The following is a 20,716-nucleotide window of genomic DNA, read 5'->3' on the forward strand; positions in this document are numbered from 1 at the left end:
AATTCGTATCTTTTTCGTAAGTTTTTCTTAACGTAGTTTTTTTTCTTAAAGTTACGAACTTTTGTGAAACTGCCCCCTGGGCCCTGATTCACGAAATTTTAACTTAAGATAAAATCCAAATTTTAGTAGATACCTCAATTTTGATTGGCTAAGCACTAAAATCAGTCTAATATTATCCAATCAAATTACTAAAATTTAGATTTTATCTCAGTTAAGTTTTCCTGAATAAGGGCCCTGTGGTTGCTTGTATAGGGATAAAAGAAGAGTAACTATCCCTGACCATAATCTGTCTGATGGTATTAAATTACATATAGCGATGTTGTATTATTAGTACCACAAGTCTTATCACTACTCAATGAAATGAACAGATATCATGATACTAATTAGTTACTTTAATTAACTTGATAATAATTAGATTTAATTACAGATGAAATGAATCATGTTTCATTTATTTCTTGTTAACTCTTCAATTAAGTCATTCTAAGACTAACAAGATTAGTTTTAGATTATTATCTTCGGATTGCTTCATTTTCACTCTTATAGTATCAATGAGTTCCAGGGATTCTTCCCCAGCCCCAAGACACCCCCCCCCACCGAGCCCCCACCCCACTCTTATAGTATCAATGAGTTCCAGGGATCCTTCCCCCGTAACCCGGCCCCCTTCACCCCCACCCCACTCGTATAGTATCAATGAGGTCCATAATATTTTCTAAGAATGTTAAAAATTTCATTGAAGTTTCATTGATGTCCCGTCTTCAATAATCCATTCAGAGCAGAACAATAGGTGAAATGAAATGAAATGGGGTTTAATGTCCTACTGTTCTGCTCCGAACTGGGCTAATCAAGATGGACATACGCCATACAGTGTGCTATGAGGGAAATTTTGCCCGGGCTATAGCACTATGGCCTACTGTGATATCAAATTCCAACTGTCAAGGGATCTTTTACGTGCATGCCACTGTAAACACAGGACCTTGGTTTTTCGTCCCATCCAAAGGACTAGACAGCTGTCATTGTCAGTCCCTCCGTCCCAGAACAGTCGGACATTTCATTTCATTTCATTGATGTCATCGGCATTGTAGTGACTCACCTTTAAATTAGGGGGGGTGGATGGCCAAATGGTTAGCACATGCGCGCTTTATCATAAGTCAACTGGCGTGGTTTCCAAACCCCGGTAATTGTACGTGACAAGGAGTAGGGTTGCCTGTCCAACCTCGTGGGTTTTCTCCAGGTCCTCCGGTTTCCTCCCACTGCTAAAGACCCCTACGCGCAAGCGAATTATTAAAATAAAATTAAACCATATGTTAGTCCCAAAATGACCTAGTTTGTGTCGAGTGGAAGTTAAACCCCATTTCTCTCTCTCTCTCTCTCTCTCACCTTTAAATTAGAAGAAATGATGAACACAGGGACATTAGGTTAATATCATCACTGACATCCAATTAATTATTACCAGTCAGGAGTTAACATTTCAATTTATTAGTAATTATAATAAAACTTGGCAGTCATTTAAATAAATTATGTCATCTCTGACCATGATTTTTTCCAAATGACAATCGACACTACATGTACCCTATTCCTGTCAGAACCTCAAACAATCAGGACAACACTCAAAATAAAGTGATTTGACAGAAATGTTCAATGTATTTATTTTTTATTATCTATTTTTGAACTTTTATAGCAAAAACAGCCAGCTATTTATACATAATGATACATAATGAAACTTGGCATTGATTTAAATAAATTCTGTCATCTCTGACACTGTTTTCGATCTAAATGCTGAACAACAAAAGTTGTATGACATCTTACGTCTAGTACAGTGTATCATTTAATCTTGTGTATCCAGCACTAATTTTTTTCACATTCATTTAATATCAAATCTTTGTTTAAAAATTCGTAAAAATTGTTTAAAATCACCAAAAATCATCTAATTTGTACTTGTGTCCAGTTTAAAGCTGACTGATTAATTTTGATAATGAGTGTCCAATTTGCAAGTGATTAATTTCGCAATCACTGTTAAAAAATAAACAACCCAATTGATCAATGATGTATAATGATTAATTTTTTAACAATGGTCGGGAAATTAAATACATGTAAATTGAACACTCATTATCAAAATTAATCAGTCAGTTTTAAACTGGACACAAGTACAAATTAGATAATTTGGGTTTTAAATGATTTTTACACATTTTTAAACAAAGATTTGATATTGAATGAATGTGGAAGAAATTATAGTGCTAGATACACAAGATTAAATGATACCTGGGTTACAGTGATGTTTAGTAGTAGTAATAGTGGTCTGGAAATTAAATTATCAAAATTAATCAGCTTTAAACTGGACACAAGTACAAATTAGATGATTTTAAATGATTTGATATTGAATGAATGTGAAAGAAAATAATGCTAGATTCACAAGATTAAATGATAACCAGGTTACAGTGCAATGTGTAGTAGTAATAGTAGAGTGTTACAGATCAAATGCTAAGATAGAGTCTGTTTAGCCAGCTCTCACAAATGTAACACAGGCAGAGAGAAAAACTGAAGAAAAGTAATCATGTACCCATAGTGCTATATAGGATTACACTTTTCTGCTTTTGCATTGGTTAGTGTTAGACCTACCAGTCCCATTTCAGCTGTGTCTGCTAGCAGTGCCAGAGTGTTATTCGTTATATCATATAGTACTTGTTCTCTTGAAATATTGGATATAAAAAGACATTTTAGCTGATCTGTGGAATTTTGTAATTCATATTTGGATAATTTGGATAATTTAAAGGTAATGTTAATTATGTTTGATTAACGTGTGTCAGGGAGTGAGGTGTAAGACAAAGAAGAAATATATGGCAGATAACGTGTGTCTATTAATTTCTTCTCTCCAATGAGTCATAGTTAGCAGCCGTTTTATATTTTGAATTTGGGTTTCAATGAAAAGGGGAAAAAAAAGAAGAGCATTTTATGTTTGTTATGAGAAATATGTCTTCATTCCTTTCTGTGCTTCCAGTATTTTGAAATCTGCTATCACTAAGTTCAGTGAATATATAGCAGAATGATATAGAACTACATTTATTTATGGAATTTTTCAAGCATATAGAAAAAGTATGTTAAGTTAGAAATAGGTATAGTAGTGTTTCAATGTTTTTATATTATAGGATTTTTCAGGAATATAGAAAAATTATTTTAAGTTAGAAATAGGTATAGTGTTTCAATGTTTTTATATTTTGTTGTGGTTTGACTTCCAAGATGAATATAATACCTGAATTTTTTTTTAACTTTTCTTGAGGACCAAAAAAGTAAATTTAATGAAATACGTTGTTGTTTTGGTATTACGGGGGTGATTTTGATATTTGTTTATTTATTTTCATAATTTTTTGAGAAAACTTACCCTAATTTCAAGGCATTCGATAACTTTTTTTTTTACTGAAAAATTGAATTATTAGGGTTTCAAAAATAGTCACTGAAAATTTAAACTTGCCAAAATATTGTATCTAGACACTGAAAATTTTTACTTTTCAATATTACAAAATATTGTATCTCTTAAGTTTGATCAAAAATGGTGGGTGGGGGGTGGATGGCCGAATGGTTAGCATGTGCGTGCTGTATCATAAGGTCTGTTATTGAGTCATGTGCGTGCTGTATCATAAGGTCTGTTATTGAGTCAGCTGGCATGGTCACGATTCCCCATTTGTATGTGACAAGGAGTAGGGTCTCCTGTCCAACCTCGTGGGTTTTCACCGGGTCCTCTGATTTCCTTTCACTGCTAAACCCCTACGCACAAGCAAATTATTGAAATAAAATTAAACCATATGTTAGTCCCGAAATGACCTAGTTTGTGTTGAGTGGATGTTAAACCCCATTTCTCTCTCTCTCTCTTTCAATATTACAAAATATACAAAAGTTTGATCGAAAAATGGTGGTTTATTTTAAATGACTGTTAGTTAATAATTAATAAATCCAAATAATTAAACCTATAAATACCAGGTACAGGTCATCTTGTCGGAGCATAAAATACAGTTCATCTTGTCGGAACATAAAAATGAAATAATTGCGACTATTATCCATATTGTAACGAATTGTAGAAGTTATAGACCTACTGTTGATGTTTTGATATACCATAGCCAAATGAGGTCCTTTGTGTGGATAAGATAAGATAAGATAAGATGTTTATTGCATCAGAACGTCCATTATGGACAGCATGCATACATATACACTTGGACATAGTCATATACATTTAATAATACATATTACATATAGACAACTCAATACATTCATACAAACAGTATATTACATGTATATCAAAGGGGTTTCAGTTACATGCATGGGCGTGGATTTAGGGGGGGGGGACGAGTAGGTCTCTGTCACCCCCATGATTTTGATTGCCAGGACAGATTTTCAGGTTTATATCCACATGAATGTCCTGTTCTGAAGGCTATCTAACCACTGCCTTGTGTCTCGCCACGATATCTTCCTCCTTAATTGTAGGTAGTCAATTTTACTATATCGTCATCATATTACCCCTAGTTACAGCTTTCATCGAAATAGCAGTGGTAAACTGTTCGTAATTTTTATTTTGGTTTGGTAATGAAAGGTTCCAGGGTTCGTCCGTCCACCCCCCCCCCCCAAAAAAAAGTTATGACAAATCCACGACCTTGGTTACATGTAGTTACCACCAAATTTGATTTAGCTCTCTTATCAAAAGCCAAAAACACGTATAAAGCCACTGCCTTGGCAATCAATTTTGGTGGGTTAAAGAGATTAAGAAATGTATGAATATGATTGTTTTCTTTAGCGTTAAATATATTTTCAAAATTAAGAAATACCACAATTACACAATAATTCTAGGACAAAATTCTTATCATGCTGCGGAGATGTAATATTTTAAGGCATTTCGGGGAGTTTTGGGTGGTTTTTTTTTGTTTAAACATATTTAAAGCAATAATTGACTAAGGTATCTGGACAATTTATAGAAATTATGAATCTTTTATCAGAATCGATATAAGATAACGTAAGATAAGATAAGATTTTATTGTATAGAAACATCCATTGTGGATAGCATACAATATAAACAGGCCTGGATGTACCTGACAAAGTGTTAGGCACTAAGGAAATAGTACCTGACATTTTCAACTTAGTGCCAGACATGTATTAATAATATTAATAAAAAAGACAAATCTGTGACGGACAAAATGACAGGCACCAGAGTTTTAGTGCCTGACAAACCCTTAATCTGTGTCTGACATTGTCAGTGACAGGTGCCTTATTTCCAGGCTTGAATATAAACATGTACATAAATACAAATATCTGATATTTTATGTTTATTATGCGAGACAATATTATAAAATTTAAATCAGCATTTCTGATTAGTCTAGGTTAAAATCATTAGAATGTTTAGATTTCAAATTGTGAAGAAATAGTTTTGAAAAAACTCTGCGTTACAAGGTCTAGATTTCAAACGGTAAAAAAATCGGTGTTACAAGGTTTTGGAAGTACACTGATTTGTCATGCTTGAGTCATAATCATATTATGTATTTTGTTGTAAGATTATGGAATATGTTCCACATATGGTGGTCATGACATTTGTGTTAGTCGGTTTATTATGTTTTCTGTGCTCAGTTAATATTGAAATGGGGGGGTTGGATGGTCGAATGGTTAGCGTGTGCGTGCTGTATCATGAGGCCTGTCATTGAGTCAACTGGCGTGGTTTCGAATCCCCGTTAGTACGTGACAAGGAGTAGGGTTCCCTGTCCAACCTCGTGGGTTTTCTATGGGGCCTCCAGTTTCAGGAACATGAGGAGCCTATAAAGACTGCAATGGAAACAGTCAAGGCTTATAGGTTAAACTGACAAAAGCTGTTCAACTGTCAAGGGATCTTTTAAGTGCATGCCAATGTATACACGGGACCTCGGTTTTTCATTCCATCCGAACGACTAGACAGTTGTCCTTGTCGGGCCCTATGCCCTGCACGTAAAATCCCGATGAACTTTCTCAGCCAATGCAGGGATCGAAGACCCGACCTCCAGGCTAGCGAGCTGGCGTCTTACCAACTTAGCCACCGTGGCTCCTAAAGGGAGAAGGGGTTACATGGGACCAAAAATGGTGTTTTGAAATGGTTCAATAAAGATATACAGGAAAGTAAAAATAGTCTATTTATTCAATGATTCATTTTACAGAATTATTGGCAAGTAACCTCCTAAGTTACATTTAATCTCAATTATATTTTGAGGGATTTACCACCTGTTTTCAAGTCTCTTTCCTTGAAGCAATATTATATCGGTGCTTTGTGCCATCCTTGGAGGTCGGGTGTTCAATCCCTGCATTGGCAGAGAAAGTTCATCAGGATTTTCCGACTTGGTTTCCCCTTGTCAGTGGTGCAGGAAGGATGGCCTGATAAGGACAGCTGTCTATAGTCGTTCGGACATTGGCATGCATGTAAAAGATCCCTTTGGAATTTGATATAAGAGTAGGCCATAGTGCCGCTGCCTAGGCAAAATCTGCATGATCTGTTAAAGGGGCATATGGGAGATTAGATAAAGAGTTGACTGTTCTTGCTATATTTAAAGAATAGATAACGTAAAGACAATATGGTGAAGATTTTAATCAAATTGCTCCACTCTGAACCGAGATATTTGCTTTTGAATTTTAGGCTAGCCTTGAACATCATTACTAAAGTCGCTGCCATAAAAAAAACATGTCTCGATCATCCAATTTTACGTTTAATTATTTTTCAAAATTTTTTTTCAATTTGCTAAATATCACAAGCTAGCACTGGCACCAAGAGTTGATTATGGTCTGGATAAGTTAATTAATGTCTAATTAATAATTTAGATAACATTTCAGGCCTAAAGAAAGACCTGCAATAGTCAATTTAGCTCTTGCATAATGTATGTTTAAGATTTGAATAATAATTGAAAGACCACATAAATGCTTTACCAATTTAAATAGATATGAAATGACATATTTATGTACTCGTAGACATGGAATTCAGTAAATTTAATATTTTTTTAAAAGCTTGTGTGTAATAGAATCTAGCAATTTAATTTAAAAATCTGTTCTAAAGATACATTAAGGTTGATAAGACTCAGCGTCTTTTATCTAGAATATTATATTTAGTAAGTTTATAGACGATCTTATCAAGAGAGCAATTATTTGAAAACTTCACAACATGTTTTCTGACTTTTTATTTTTACATGTTCTTCTCAGCAGGATGATTTTAATATTTAAAGGGATTGTTTAGCTACATTATTTTATTTTAAAGGGACAATAACACTCTTGCTGCCTTGAAAGCTCCAGAAAATAAATAATATCTCTATCTAAGTACTAGATGTTTAAGTGTCCTACCTGTTGTGTAAATTATCCATTACGTCCTATTTTACTTGTCCAGAGGGTTCGAAAATATTTTTAAATTGAAGTTTCATTTGAAAAGGTTTACGTTTCAAACCATTATGTTGAATTTTTCAAAATTTTTAAATAAGGTGTGTTAAGATGAAACTTATATCACCAATTAATTGGAATATTGTAAAATAGTACAATTTGTTGACCAGAATAAAGATTGGGACATATTATTAAGTTACAACAAGAGTGGTATTGAGCCTTTAAGAAGGATGTTGCAGCAGTGAGAATCTTTGATAATAAATATACACTGGAATTGTTCTTGAAACTATTTAATACCTGAAAACCCAAACGACAGTACGTCCAACAGGCAAAGTGACTGTCCTGGATACGGGATAAAACCTAAAATGTACAAATAAGTATTTATAATAAAATGGTTTCCTAGGAATTAAAGGACAATATTGGTGCCAGTCATTATCACATATGTGATAGAGCTGGTTAAACACATTCCAAATATAATTTTAACACAGAGATCATTGCTACGATAGCTGAGTAATACAGGTTTCCTGAATCGGAAGTGACGAACGCCAAAGGAAAACATGAGTCATACCTCTATATAACTGACTGATGTGACGAGTGATAACAGATACATGGGGAATTTCTGCTTCCCTAAAACTTTGGACAGTGATTTAAGGTATTAAAAACAGTGAAAGTGTTGTTCGACTCAAAACAGTATTGTGTACATTATATCCGTGCTGATAGCCTCGTTTGTCACACAATTAGTTTTTCTGCAATATTCTGCTATGCACTGGTTAATTGGGCATAATAAAATCGTGAGTCATGACGTAACATTATGTAAACATATTTGGTCCAATTTGGAGCTCTGTTTGGTATTGTTACGCAGTTAGCTATTGGTTGTTAATCGGACTATTGACCAGACATAATTTAGAACAAAAATTTGCCTTCTTTAAAGCAGTGAGTAGTGGCGTGAGCTGTAATCAAACGAAACACTGCGAGGAGTATGCATGTTACTAACAACAAAGATATTAAAGGCATTACAATAAAATTAAGATAGTAATTGAAATCTTTAATCTGTCAGCCATCCCTGTCCATCAATAGATCTGTCTAATTAATATGATAATAACAAAGAATTGAACTGAAGGGAGAAATGAACCAACAAAATAGGGAAAATGAACAATTCAGAAATTCATCACCATTATAATTTTATACCACATTTTATTGGATATTATACCCCATTTTATTGGTAGTAGAATACCACATTTAATTGGTAGTAGGATACCACATTTTATTGGATATTATACCACATTTTGTTGGTAGTAGGATACCACATTTTATTGGATATTATACCACATTTTATAGAATGTTATATCACATTTTAAAGAATGTTATATCGCATTTTATTGGATATTATACCACATTTTATAGGATATTATACCACATTTTATTGGTATAAGGATATTATACCACATTTATTGCAATTAGGATACCACATTTTATTGGTAGATGGATATTATACCACATTTTATTGGTAGAAGGATATTATACCACATTTTATTGGTAGAAGGATATTATACCACATTTTATTGGTAGACAGATATTATACCACATCTTATTGGTAGAAGGATACCACATTTTATTGGTAGAAGGATATTATACCACATTTTATTGGTAGAGGGATATTATACCACATTTTATTGAAAGTAGGATACAACATTTTATTGGAAGTAGAATGTTATATCACATAAATGATTTGTATACAAAAGCTCCTGAGGATTTTTATAGATCTACATTTTTATGAACATCTATATTTTAAATTGTTGGAAACATTGAGAATAGATTGATACAATTTTCAAAGTTGTTCCTTTAAAAGCCTAATCACCAATAAGCTCACCTAGATAACAGGTCAACCTCTGCCAACAGTGAAAAAGAATACCTTTATCAAAGATATATTTTTTTGCATTTGTGTTTTCGCAGGTGCAATAATGTTAGGGTAATCAACTGACAAGTTCAAGTCTAGATTTACCAACATAACTCAATTATTGTTTTTTTTAATGAAAGTAATTCTCACCAGATTATTAAAATTATCGTTAAAAAGTGCCATTTACTTGGATCATGAACTGAATTAAGCCTTGATAGTCGATAGCTAATTAATTTGTGAAGTACTGGAAATAACTAGTTGCAGGAAACAGGTCGGTGGCCTGTCCAACCTCTTGAGTTTTCTCCCATTGCTAAAGATCCCTACGTGCAGGCGTATTATTGAAATAAAATTAAACTACAAATGACCTAGTTTGTGTTAAGTGGATCTCTCTCTCTCTCTCTCTCTCTCTCTCTCTGTCTGTCTCTCTCTCTCTCCCAAACATTGGTGCGACTAACTGGTACTGTTTTAGGGAGCCACGGTGGCTAAGTGAGTAAGATGTTGGCTCGCTAGCCTGGAGGTTGGGTGTTCGATCCCTGCATTGGCCGAGAAAGTTAATCAAGATTTTCCGACATGGTTCCCCTCTATCAGTGATGCAGGATGGAGGGCCTGACAAGGACAACTGTCTAGTCATTCGGATGGTACGAAAAGCTGAGGTCCCATGTACACATTGGCATGCACGTAAAAGATCCCTTGACAGTTGGAATTCGATATAAGAGAAGGCTGTAGTGCTGCTGTTCGGGCACAATTTCCGCCATAGCACACTGTATGCCGTATGCCCGTCGTCATTAGCCCAGTTCGAAGCAGAACAGTAGGACATTAAACCCCATTTCATTTTGGTACAGGTTACGATTGGTTGCTGATTTGTACGTTTGGGGGTACGATTGTGTCCAGTTTCTTGTGACTGTGATTAAACAAAAATGGCTTTTACAAAATCATGTTATATATTTTCTTGGTTCCACTAACAACTTGGGTGGTATTTAATCTTAACTCTTTCACTCTTTTAAATAGACTGGTACCCAACACTTACAAAATTACCAAGATTTGTACCATGAAACTGACGACGTAGGGCTTGAGGTAACCACCACTGGGATGGAGTTCCCACCAGTAAATCCAGATTGAAAATATCATTAAACATATGTGGCTCGCTCCCACGATAACAGGCGCTTGCTGCACAACTTCATTTGGTACCATGGGCACAAAAGCATATAAACTGTAGTCATGACATTCGTGTTGCTGTGAATGAGCTGAACTCAACTCAAGATGAAATGACAAATTTAAAAAGAATTGCATTTTTGGAAAGCTTAGGCTGTGGACTATTCAAATATGCTGCCAGCTTTATTTTTATAAAAATGACCAAGAGCCTTGTTTTGTTGGAGCAGCTCACATATACACTATGCAAGAATTAAATCTGCCTATTGCAGGTCTTTCTTTGGGCCTTAAATATTATCTAAATTATTAATTAGACATTTATTTACATAACAAGACCATAATCAACTCTCGATGCCATCTTATTTGTACGATTTTAAACAGATTTGAATACGATCTGCAATTCTAGGGCATTTCATGATTAATCATAAAAATGGAAAATCGATAAAATTCTGTTATAATGCAATTATAATGAAATTCTTAACCTTTTAGTGTAATTTAAACTCTTGTTTTTAAGCTTTCTAAAATAATCGAGACTATTTTTTATATCGTAATGATGATCGAGGCTAGGCCAAAAGTTATCACTAAAATTTTCAGCAAATTGCCTTTACATTATCTAGTTTTAACTATTAAATTGAGAACTGCCAGCTCTTTACATGTATCTAATCTCCCATAATGTATCTTTAAGTTACGCCCAAGTTTTATCTTTCTTTGGCCCAGAATTTTATTCATGGGATAAGGAAACAAGTCAGGGACTTATATAAATCGGCTTTACAGAGTTTTATTACATCACATGTAAAGTCCATTAAGTTCTGGGGGGTTGGATGGCTGAATGGTTAGCGTGCGCGCGCTGTATCATAAAATCTGTCATTGAGTCGACTGGCGTGGTTTCGAATCCCCAGTTGTATGTGGCAAGGAGTAGGGTCGCCTGTCCAACCTTGTGGGTTTTCTCCGGGTCCTCCGGTTTCCTCCCACTGCTAAAGACCCCTACGCGCAAGCGAATTATGTAAATAAAATTAAACCATATGTTAGTCCCGAAATGACCTAGTTTGTGTCGAGTGGACGTTAAACCCCATTTCTCTCTCTCTCTCTCTCCATTAAGTTCTATCTTTGGCCCAAAATATGTATATATTCCTAGTGTGCGAAAATGAATTGAAAATATATTGAAAATTTTCTGGGTCAGGTACGGTACTTTTATTGAATGAATAATGATACAAACAAGCTGCTGACCTTTTTTGTCGTTGCCTAAATTACATGAGCAGGTCTAACCAATCACATGCATCATTCATGTTTTCAATGATCATTGCGAGTTTGAGTCGTATAAATTGTCATGAAAACCATATTATCATTTTCTAATGTCATCTTTTATGAATAACTTTTGTTCAAAAAATCAATACAGCACACAAAACCCTTCTAAACAAAAACGTCTCCATCTTTATCAATTACAAGAGTTGAATCCTCGAAGTTCTATTGTTTGTTTTTAAACAGCTCTCACCGATTCCATTTGGTTGTCGGAATACCATGCGATAAGCCAATTTAAAAGATTGATTACGTCTGTAGCAAGTAACTTGTATGGAATCCTTAAAGAGTCAATATAACCTGCACTATATACTATAGTAATATGTCTAGTCTTTCGGATGGGACAATTACAAATATTTATTGCAGCAGCTAAATGAAGGGGATACATTTATTGACACGCTTTGTATCATGGGTTTTGAGTTTTTGCCCCAGTCTCTCTCAGATAAACCCGTCTTCATTAGCCCAGTTTGGAGCAAAACAGTAGTAGAGAGAGAGAGATGGGGTTTAACGTCCACTCGACACAAACTAGGTCATTTCGGGACTAACATATGGTTTAATTTTATTTCAATAATTCGCTTGTGCATAGGGGTCTTTAGCAGTTGGAGGAAACCGGAGGACCCGGAGAAAACCCACGAGGTTGGACAGGCGACCCTACTCCTTGTCACGTACAACCGGGGATTCGAAACCACAAAACAGTAGGACGTTAAACCCCATTTCATTTCATTTCATTTCTCTCAGATAAAGAATTAATTAAATTAATTAAATGAAATTTGGTTTAACTTCCTGTTTTTGTGGGTGGAGGGTGGGTGGCCGAATGGTTAGAACGTGCGTGTTGTATCAATCATAAGGCCTGTCATTGAGTTAACTGGCATGGTTTTGATTGCCTGGTTGTACATAACTGTCCAACCTCAGAGTTTTCTCTGGGTCTTTAGGCTTCCTCCCACTGCTAAAGACCCTTACACACAAGCGAATTATTGAAATAAAACTAAACCATATGTTAGTCCTGAAATGACCTAGTTTGTGTCGTGTGGGGGTTAAACCCCATTTTTCTCTCTAACCCCGAATTTTCTGGTCAGTGAGCCATCACTTACTGAGTCACCGTGACTCCACTTTGTATGAACTTATCATATCAAAGTGATGTATAGATTGTCTATATTCAAAAATACAAATTGAGAAAGTGAAAAATACACAATGAATTAAGAAAATCAAAAATAAACATCAAATTGAGAAAGTCTAAAATAGGCCTACATATCAAATTGAGAAAGTCTAAAATAGGCCTACATATCAGATTGAGACAAAAATACTCCTACATATCAGATTGAGACAGTCAAAAATACTCCTACATATCCGATTGAGACAGTCAAAAATACTCCTACATATCAGATTGAGACAGTCAAAAATACTCCTACATATCAGATTGAGACTGTCAAAAATACTCCTACATATCAGATTGAGACAGTCAAAAATACTCCTACATATCAGATTGAGAAATTCAAAAATACACATCAAATTTAGACAAATATATTTGTTACCAATAGTTAGATCTTTAAAACAACATGTTTATAATCCATTTTATTTTTCTAGCAAGTTAAACACCACTTGTAACTTGGATTGAATGCATGAAAGATCTGAGAGTCGGTAAAATCGATTAAAAAAACACCCGAAAGATTACTTATCATGTCTATATGGCGCTAAAGAAGATGATATCATCAGATAAGTTTTGTCGGAGAAAAGACTAGTTAATTTCTTTCTGTTGATTCAGGAAATTTTATATTGAATTTATTTTGATAATTCAATATTACATGTTTCAGAAATGTTGACTAATCGCAGACTTAGGAGTTAAATCCATAACTCAGTATTTTGCAAAACACAGATTAGAATTCAATATTGGTCCATTTCAATGAATGTTGGTGTTGTTCTTTTGCCATGAAAATATGGGATTCTAATATCCAATATTAAAGACACATTGAATATTTTAAAATCAACACACGAGTTGTGTACCCATTTTGGGTGCCATTTGTAATGAACAAAGAAAGACAAGTAGGTGTAATTAGTAATCGCTGATTCACAAAGGACAAAATAATTACAAAAAAAGAGTGTAGAATGGACTAAATAGGTGTAAATGACTGCCGTTCAATTTGGACTTTTCACGTATTCCACCGAACATAACTGATTAGAAATTACAATGCATTATTTAAAAAATGAATATAAATCACTTTACATATATTCATATTGTGCTTTTAGACCCATTTAAGGTTCCAAAGAACAGAGCCATACACCTTTAATTAATTTGTTTCTGTTGATTAAAGAAATTTAATATTAAAAATACATTATGTAAGATTTAGATAAAGAGCTAGCCATTCTTGCTATAATAGTTCGAAAATAGATAATGTAAAATGAATAATTTGAAAATTTCATTCAAGATGTGTGCAATAATTTCAACCACCGTACTGGTTGTTTGAAGCTAAGTCTCGCTCCTATTTTTAGCTTAAATCAAAATATGGCTGAACTGTTCTAATCTATTTAATATCAGAGAAATCCAATGCCATCAAGGATTGATTATGGTCTTGTCAAGTTAATAAATGTTTAATTAATAATTTAGATAACATTTCAGGCCTAAAGAAAGAACTGCAATAGGCAGATTTAGCTCTTGCATAATTAATGTTTAACGTTAATTTGATAATCACTGACTTATGAAAATTCAATATTTTTATTTTTCAGAAATGTGGACTAATCGCAGACTCGGGTGTTTGGAATGGCTGTGATGAGCCGTGAGTCTTTAAATTTAAGTTTTATTAGGATTTATTTCATTCAGTCTACGGCAAACAGACGGAACAATGTTGTTACCGTGTAGTGTACTGGCGCTAATAAGCCTGACAGTGTGTATCCATGGTGATCAGGATCTATCCACAGTGCAGATGGCAGAAAATGATACTGCCACGCCAACACCTCTTTTAAACGTAAATGATGGCTTACCCGATGCCACTGCCTATCTCGGAAGAATATTTGAATATTCATTAGCCGATAATGCTGTTTTTGGAAATTCCTCTTTTGAAATAAAGGTAAGTTAATCAATATCTTATAAGATAATTTAGTACCATACTGCATGCAGCAATCCATCTTCGTCATACTTCGAGAATACATCACTGCCCTAAATGTCGTCCATTTAAAACGCTCACGTGATCATTTTGGCCTACTGCTTTGTACACCCGAAGCACATGGTTTATGTAAACAAATGTCAAGTTAGCAAAATGTTGACTTCTGCCACTCCGGTAAAAGCGATATATAATATGTGCTAGTGAGTAATATTGCAATACAGTCTTTACCATTGTAAACTGTCTTTACAGTTTCAATCTGTTTAGCTTTCAAAACAAGGTTAGATACTCCTAAATTTGTCTTCGCAAACAAAACCGCGTCTGTAAAATTATCTTTCATGGGTGCTGCCATATTGAATAATTAGTGGACTATTTCGTGATTTAGCTTTGAGTAGTTTGACATCTTTCATACACACAACGGCTAAATAATCATATTTAATTTCATTCAATATGAAAATAGAAGAGAAATAAATACTTCTAAAAATTTCTAAAAGCATACTCAGTGTTTTCGACTTAAATCGTCAATGTAGGAATTAAAATGTTGGTTGATGAGCTTAGGGCCTGTTCTCAGGTGGAGCTAGCTGTAGACAGCCAGCCTAATTTTGGGATGATTTAGAAGGTTGAATTTGAATTTCGTAAAAATCTGAGCCAAACTGCAAGACAAAATGGCCACTCCTTGTACGCAGATATTGTAAAGGTATGTAATACCAAGGTTGTTGACCCAAAGAAGACACAATGTTTATCCAATTTTGATGAAACTTAAAATATCCCACATATCTCAGTCCCTTTCGATATTTACGCATTTCAGACCATAACTTCCTGGATTATGGCCTCTGATTTTACGAAAAATCGTTTTTTTTTTTTTTTAGTTTGTTCTCTATCCATCTCTTGCAAACTGTATGCGTATCTTGCCTGGCAACCCCTGTTATTTTCACACTGAAAGTTGTTCAATAATGCAACTGAAATGATGGAGATCTGAAATGAACATATTTACTGATTCAGCAAGAATTGGAGTGAAATTCAAGAAGATTTTCATTAACCCAAATAAAACAGGACTGATCTTACCGCTCAAAAACCCTGTTATTATTTATTATCTTACATATTATATACGTTACCAGTATATGCATATGTACATGTATACGACTCTAGCACAATTCGTCCCTGAACAATTTGTACCCGGACAATTGGTTCCCAGACAATTCATATCAAGACTATTAGTGCCATAGGACTATTTGTCCCCAAGGACAGTTTATCCCTGAACAACAATAAGGGTAGTTCCATTATCAAAAACTGAATTAATCGTTACTTTTTATCCTAAAACTCCATTTTGATGCTATTTTTACATTGTTTTACATTTAGTATTAAATCTAGACCGTAACTTGACACTAGAATCCATGGACATATGTACAACATATTTACAGTTTTCTACCTAAAATAATTAGGTTGAATTCTAATGAAGATGGATATGTACAATTAAGCCTGGAAATAACGATTTTAGATGTACCTGACATTTTTTCAACTTTGTGTCGGACATGTATTAATAATATCAATAAAAAAGACAAATCAGTGCCGGACAAAATGACAGGCACCAGAGGATTAGTGCCTGACAAAGCCTTAATCTGTACCTGACATTGTTAATGACAGGTGCCTTATTTCCAGGCTTGTGTACAATGCATTATGGCATGAAGGAACTTTGTCCAGACAACAGCGTTTCCATCTTCTCTTCATTCAATTCAGGAGCCACGGTAGCTAAGTGGGTAGGACACTCGTTCGCTCAGGAGCCACGGTAGCTAAATGGGTAAGACGCTGGTTCGCTAGCCCGGAGATCTGGTGTTTGATCCCTGCATTGACTAAGAAAGTTCAAGATTTTCTGATGGGATAAAAAATAACGTGTAGTTGAAATTTACCTTTCGTTATCAAGTACAGCACATGGGTCATTCACTACATAGACTTCTCAAGGAACGGGAATCGATTATCAGGTCACCCAACGAAAAAACTGACCCGAAATCTTAAAAGGGTTACGTGTCCGGATAAGCAATTTTGACATTCACATCAAAACAACTCAATAATTTGAGCTGGAATTTTGAGAGAAGGTAAATACCCTATTCCTCTATATTTTGGCTCTTAAATTTCATACGTACTCCGACTTTTATTTTTGAGACTCTCTTGATATCGGGATAGTCCCTTTAAGTTTTTTCAACTTTCAATCACTGTTTATGTGAAATATCTTTGATCCAGAAACACAAAACTTTGCATTTAGTTTCTTATTGACGTATTTGATACATTAAAGCAACAAAAGTTTTATAAAGAGCTATATTTTAGTTAAAATAAGGCGAACAATTTTGAGTAAATTCTTAGTTTAGGTCTGAGAATGTTTTGTGAACTTGGGGCCAGGAATTAGTGAGCCAGCACCTTACTCACTGAGCCACCATGACTCCGAATATCAGTCAGAAATCTTAGAAAAATAAATTATATGACTGTGTTAATACTTATTGAGTAATAATTCTTATGGAAACGATTCCTGGCATGAATTACGTACTATATATTCCACACCCTTCAATCTCACTGAGTATAGTGTATACATATATACAACAAGTTCTTACAATAAGTAATAACATATGTACCGCCCTCTGATCTATATGTCATTGTATTACTTCATTATGAACCATGACTTCTATGATATTAAAGATACATTCCCATGTATAAACTCTGTGATTTATGTTGGACAAAATTTGTTTTTATCTATTATGAACTGTGACTTCTATGATATTAAAGATACCTTCCCATGTATAAACTTTGTGATTTATGTTGGACATTTTTTTTTTTAATCCATTATGAACTGTGACTTCTATGATATTAAAGATCCCTTACCTTCTCTTGTATAAACTGTGTGATTTATGTTGGACAAAAAAAACATATTCAAACAAATTTATCCATTATAAACTTTGACTTCTATGATATTTAAAGATATTTCATGTTGGACAAAAAAAACCAACATATTCAAACAAACTCATCCATTATGATCCTGACTTACTTCTATGGTATTAAAGATATCGTCCCATGTATAAACTGTGTGATTTCATGTAGGACAAAAAACAAACAAAATATTCAATCAAATTTATCTGTTTAAAGTTTAAGTCTCTCAATGTTCTCATAACTGCTAGCCATTCAATCAAAACATAAGGCTTAATAATGACACCTTACTGTGGGCACCCTCCATGGGTGTTTTTCAGGGAATGCAGTATTTTTCTAGAAAGATTGAGTGCCTCTATATTCCATATAAACATGTAAATGTATACCAAAATTGCCATACTTTTATTGGGAATAACTACTCTATGAATACTTTTGTGGGAATGTATCTTTAACACTTTTGACCTCTAGGTCAGTGAAAGTCAGATCAAGACAAGTCTGAACTGTGTTCTCATGTTTTGAAACTTGAATATTGCCTGTAAAAAGCCACAGATGCATGCAATGATTCAAATTATATGATATCCTCTTCTAAAAATATCTTTTCAAGATCTGACATGAATAGTTTATACAAGGGGGACCACTGTATTAAATTCTATATGGAAATGTTAGATAAGCATAATATTTAAAAAAAATTCAATCCATTAATTTGTTTGTAAAATTTAAATGCGGAATCAGTATTTTTTTTTATATTGGTTTTAACAGAAAAATACCATTCTGTGAAAAATTACAAAAATTTTGTCCAAACCGCGGTACTAAAGACTTCTCTTATTTTTTATTTTTTTATAAATATTATTTTTATTTCATTTCATTTGAAATTAGATTGAGGAACATACTAGGCCAATGCTGACCCCTCTTTTTTTTCAGTTTTCAACGACAAACAGTCCGGGAATCTTTGACATGCGGCCATAGGTAAACATGGGACACATGTTTCCATCTTATCAATAAACCAGTATAGAAAGCAGCCATTTATCTTCCCTTCCTTTGAGCCCTGAAATCACCGAGTTTGTGTCAACTATTCAAGATGCTTAATACGTTTTACACACAAATATGAAATCTGACAAATGTATAGTAAGTGCAGGAGGGAGGGAGGGAAATGGGGTTTAACTTCCACTCAACACAAACTAGGGCATTTTTATTTTGATAACTCTCTCTCTCTCTCTCTCTCTCTCTCTCTCTCTCTCTCCAAGGACAGGTTACATCATTTCCAATTTCACTCTTTTACACTTTATAAAGAAAGTTGATGATGGTCTAGTTTCTGCAAACAGATTAAAGCCATTAGCTGGCACCGACTTAATCATTATTGATGCTATGACTAATTGCTTCCATTGTGTCTTGCACACTATCTGTCAAATCTTCATTATCTCTGGAACCAGCTGTGATGTAAGGTTACGCAAGCAAGCAATATATCTTCTTCTACCATAAATAGTTACGCAAGCAATATGTCTTCATAACTAGTTGCATTAAAGACATACCAATGTTGCTATGGTCGAGAAAATGAAATGGGATTTGACGACATACATTTCTGCACCAACCAAGCTAATGAAATGAAATGGGGTTTAACATCCTACTTTTCTGTTCTGACTGGGCTAATGAAGACAGGCATACGTGGTACAGTGTGCTATGAGGGAAATTTTGCCTGGACAGCGGCACTACAGTCTACTCTTATATAGAATTCCAACTGCCACGGGAACTCGGTTTTTCGTTTCATCAAAACGACTAGACAGCTATCTTTATCAGGTTCTCCATCCTACACCACTGACAAGGGGAAACCACAGGGCTTGACAAGGACAGCTGTCTAGTAATTCAGATGGGACGAAAAAGTCATTCAGATGAGACGAAAATCCGACCCAGGAAGCCTTGTCATCCAGCCCGCAAGACCCTTCCACTACATCTGAAAATTTATGAGTAATTTTAACTCTATAAATGAAATAAAAAACGAAATTGCTTATTGTTGGGCGGAAACTCTAAACAGGCGTTACTCTCTGTAGGTCTATTTATAGCTTGCAGTGTCACTCAATGACGTATATAGTTGCCTAATTGATATCACTTGACTTAGGCCTACTTTCATTTTATGTTGTTGTTTGATTTGTGGACATGTTTTTCTCTGAATATAAATAACTATGGAGCCGAATGATAAGCACAGAAAAGGTGCTTTGTTCCGTATTACTTTATTCAATAAAATGACATTTTATAATCCTTGTTTGGCCTTCGCTTTGTTTCAAAACATCTAAAAAGATTGCCCACCACTGCTTTAGAATATATGAACCATGTGTCCGTTAGTAAATAAACATTTATTTTACTATTATTTTTTAAAAATTAGAAAAAATTACCTTTAGAATATGTCGGTTAGTAAATAAACATTTAGTTGACTATTATTTTTTAAAAATTAGAAATAATTCAACCAATCTGAGCCAGTTACCTTTGGAATGTGTCCGTTAGTAAATAAACTGTTGTTTTTTACAAATTTGAAAGTATTTGTCCAATCTGAAACATGTACTGTTAGAATACAAACCATGTGTCCATTAGTAAACAAACGTTTAAAGTAGCTAAGTCTCTAACTCAAGGGGGGTTGGATGGCTGAATGGTTAGCACGTGCGCTCTGTACCATAAAGTCTGTCATTGAGTCAAATGGCGTGGTTTCGAATCCCTGGTTGTACGTGGCAAGGAGTAGGGTCGCCTGTCCAACCTCGTGGGTTTTCTCTGGGTCCTTCGGTTTCCTCCCACTGCTAAAGACCCCTACGCGCAAGCGAATTATTGAAATAAAATTAAACCATATGTTAGTCCCGAAATGACCTAGTTTGTGTCGAGTGGACGTTAAACCCCATTTCTCTCTCTCTCTCACTCTAACTTAATATCGTCCAAAGTCTTCAACATTGAAAACACGAATTATTTGAAAATTTAAATCAACATTGATGTTGTGACCTTACTGGGAAAAGATGGGGTTCTG

At 34.5% G+C, this 20,716-nt stretch overlaps 1 protein-coding gene across 1 annotated transcript in view; it reads left to right on the forward strand.

Moving 5' to 3' along the window:
- Window positions 1-2,634: 2,634 nt before the first annotated feature.
- The window catches only part of LOC126827503 (dystroglycan 1), a 70,568-nt gene continuing 52,486 nt past the window's right edge, over window positions 2,635-20,716 (forward strand). The window contains exons 1-2 of the mRNA XM_050556906.2: window positions 2,635-2,770; window positions 14,426-14,766. Of these exons, the coding sequence (XP_050412863.1) occupies window positions 14,542-14,766 (225 nt within the window). The 5' untranslated portion in view covers window positions 2,635-2,770; window positions 14,426-14,541. The remainder of the gene's footprint in view (window positions 2,771-14,425; window positions 14,767-20,716) is intronic.

The sequence above is a fragment of the Patella vulgata genome, chromosome 7 (genome assembly GCF_932274485.2).
Source record: "Patella vulgata chromosome 7, xgPatVulg1.2, whole genome shotgun sequence".
NCBI classification, from domain to species: Eukaryota; Metazoa; Mollusca; class Gastropoda; family Patellidae; genus Patella; species Patella vulgata.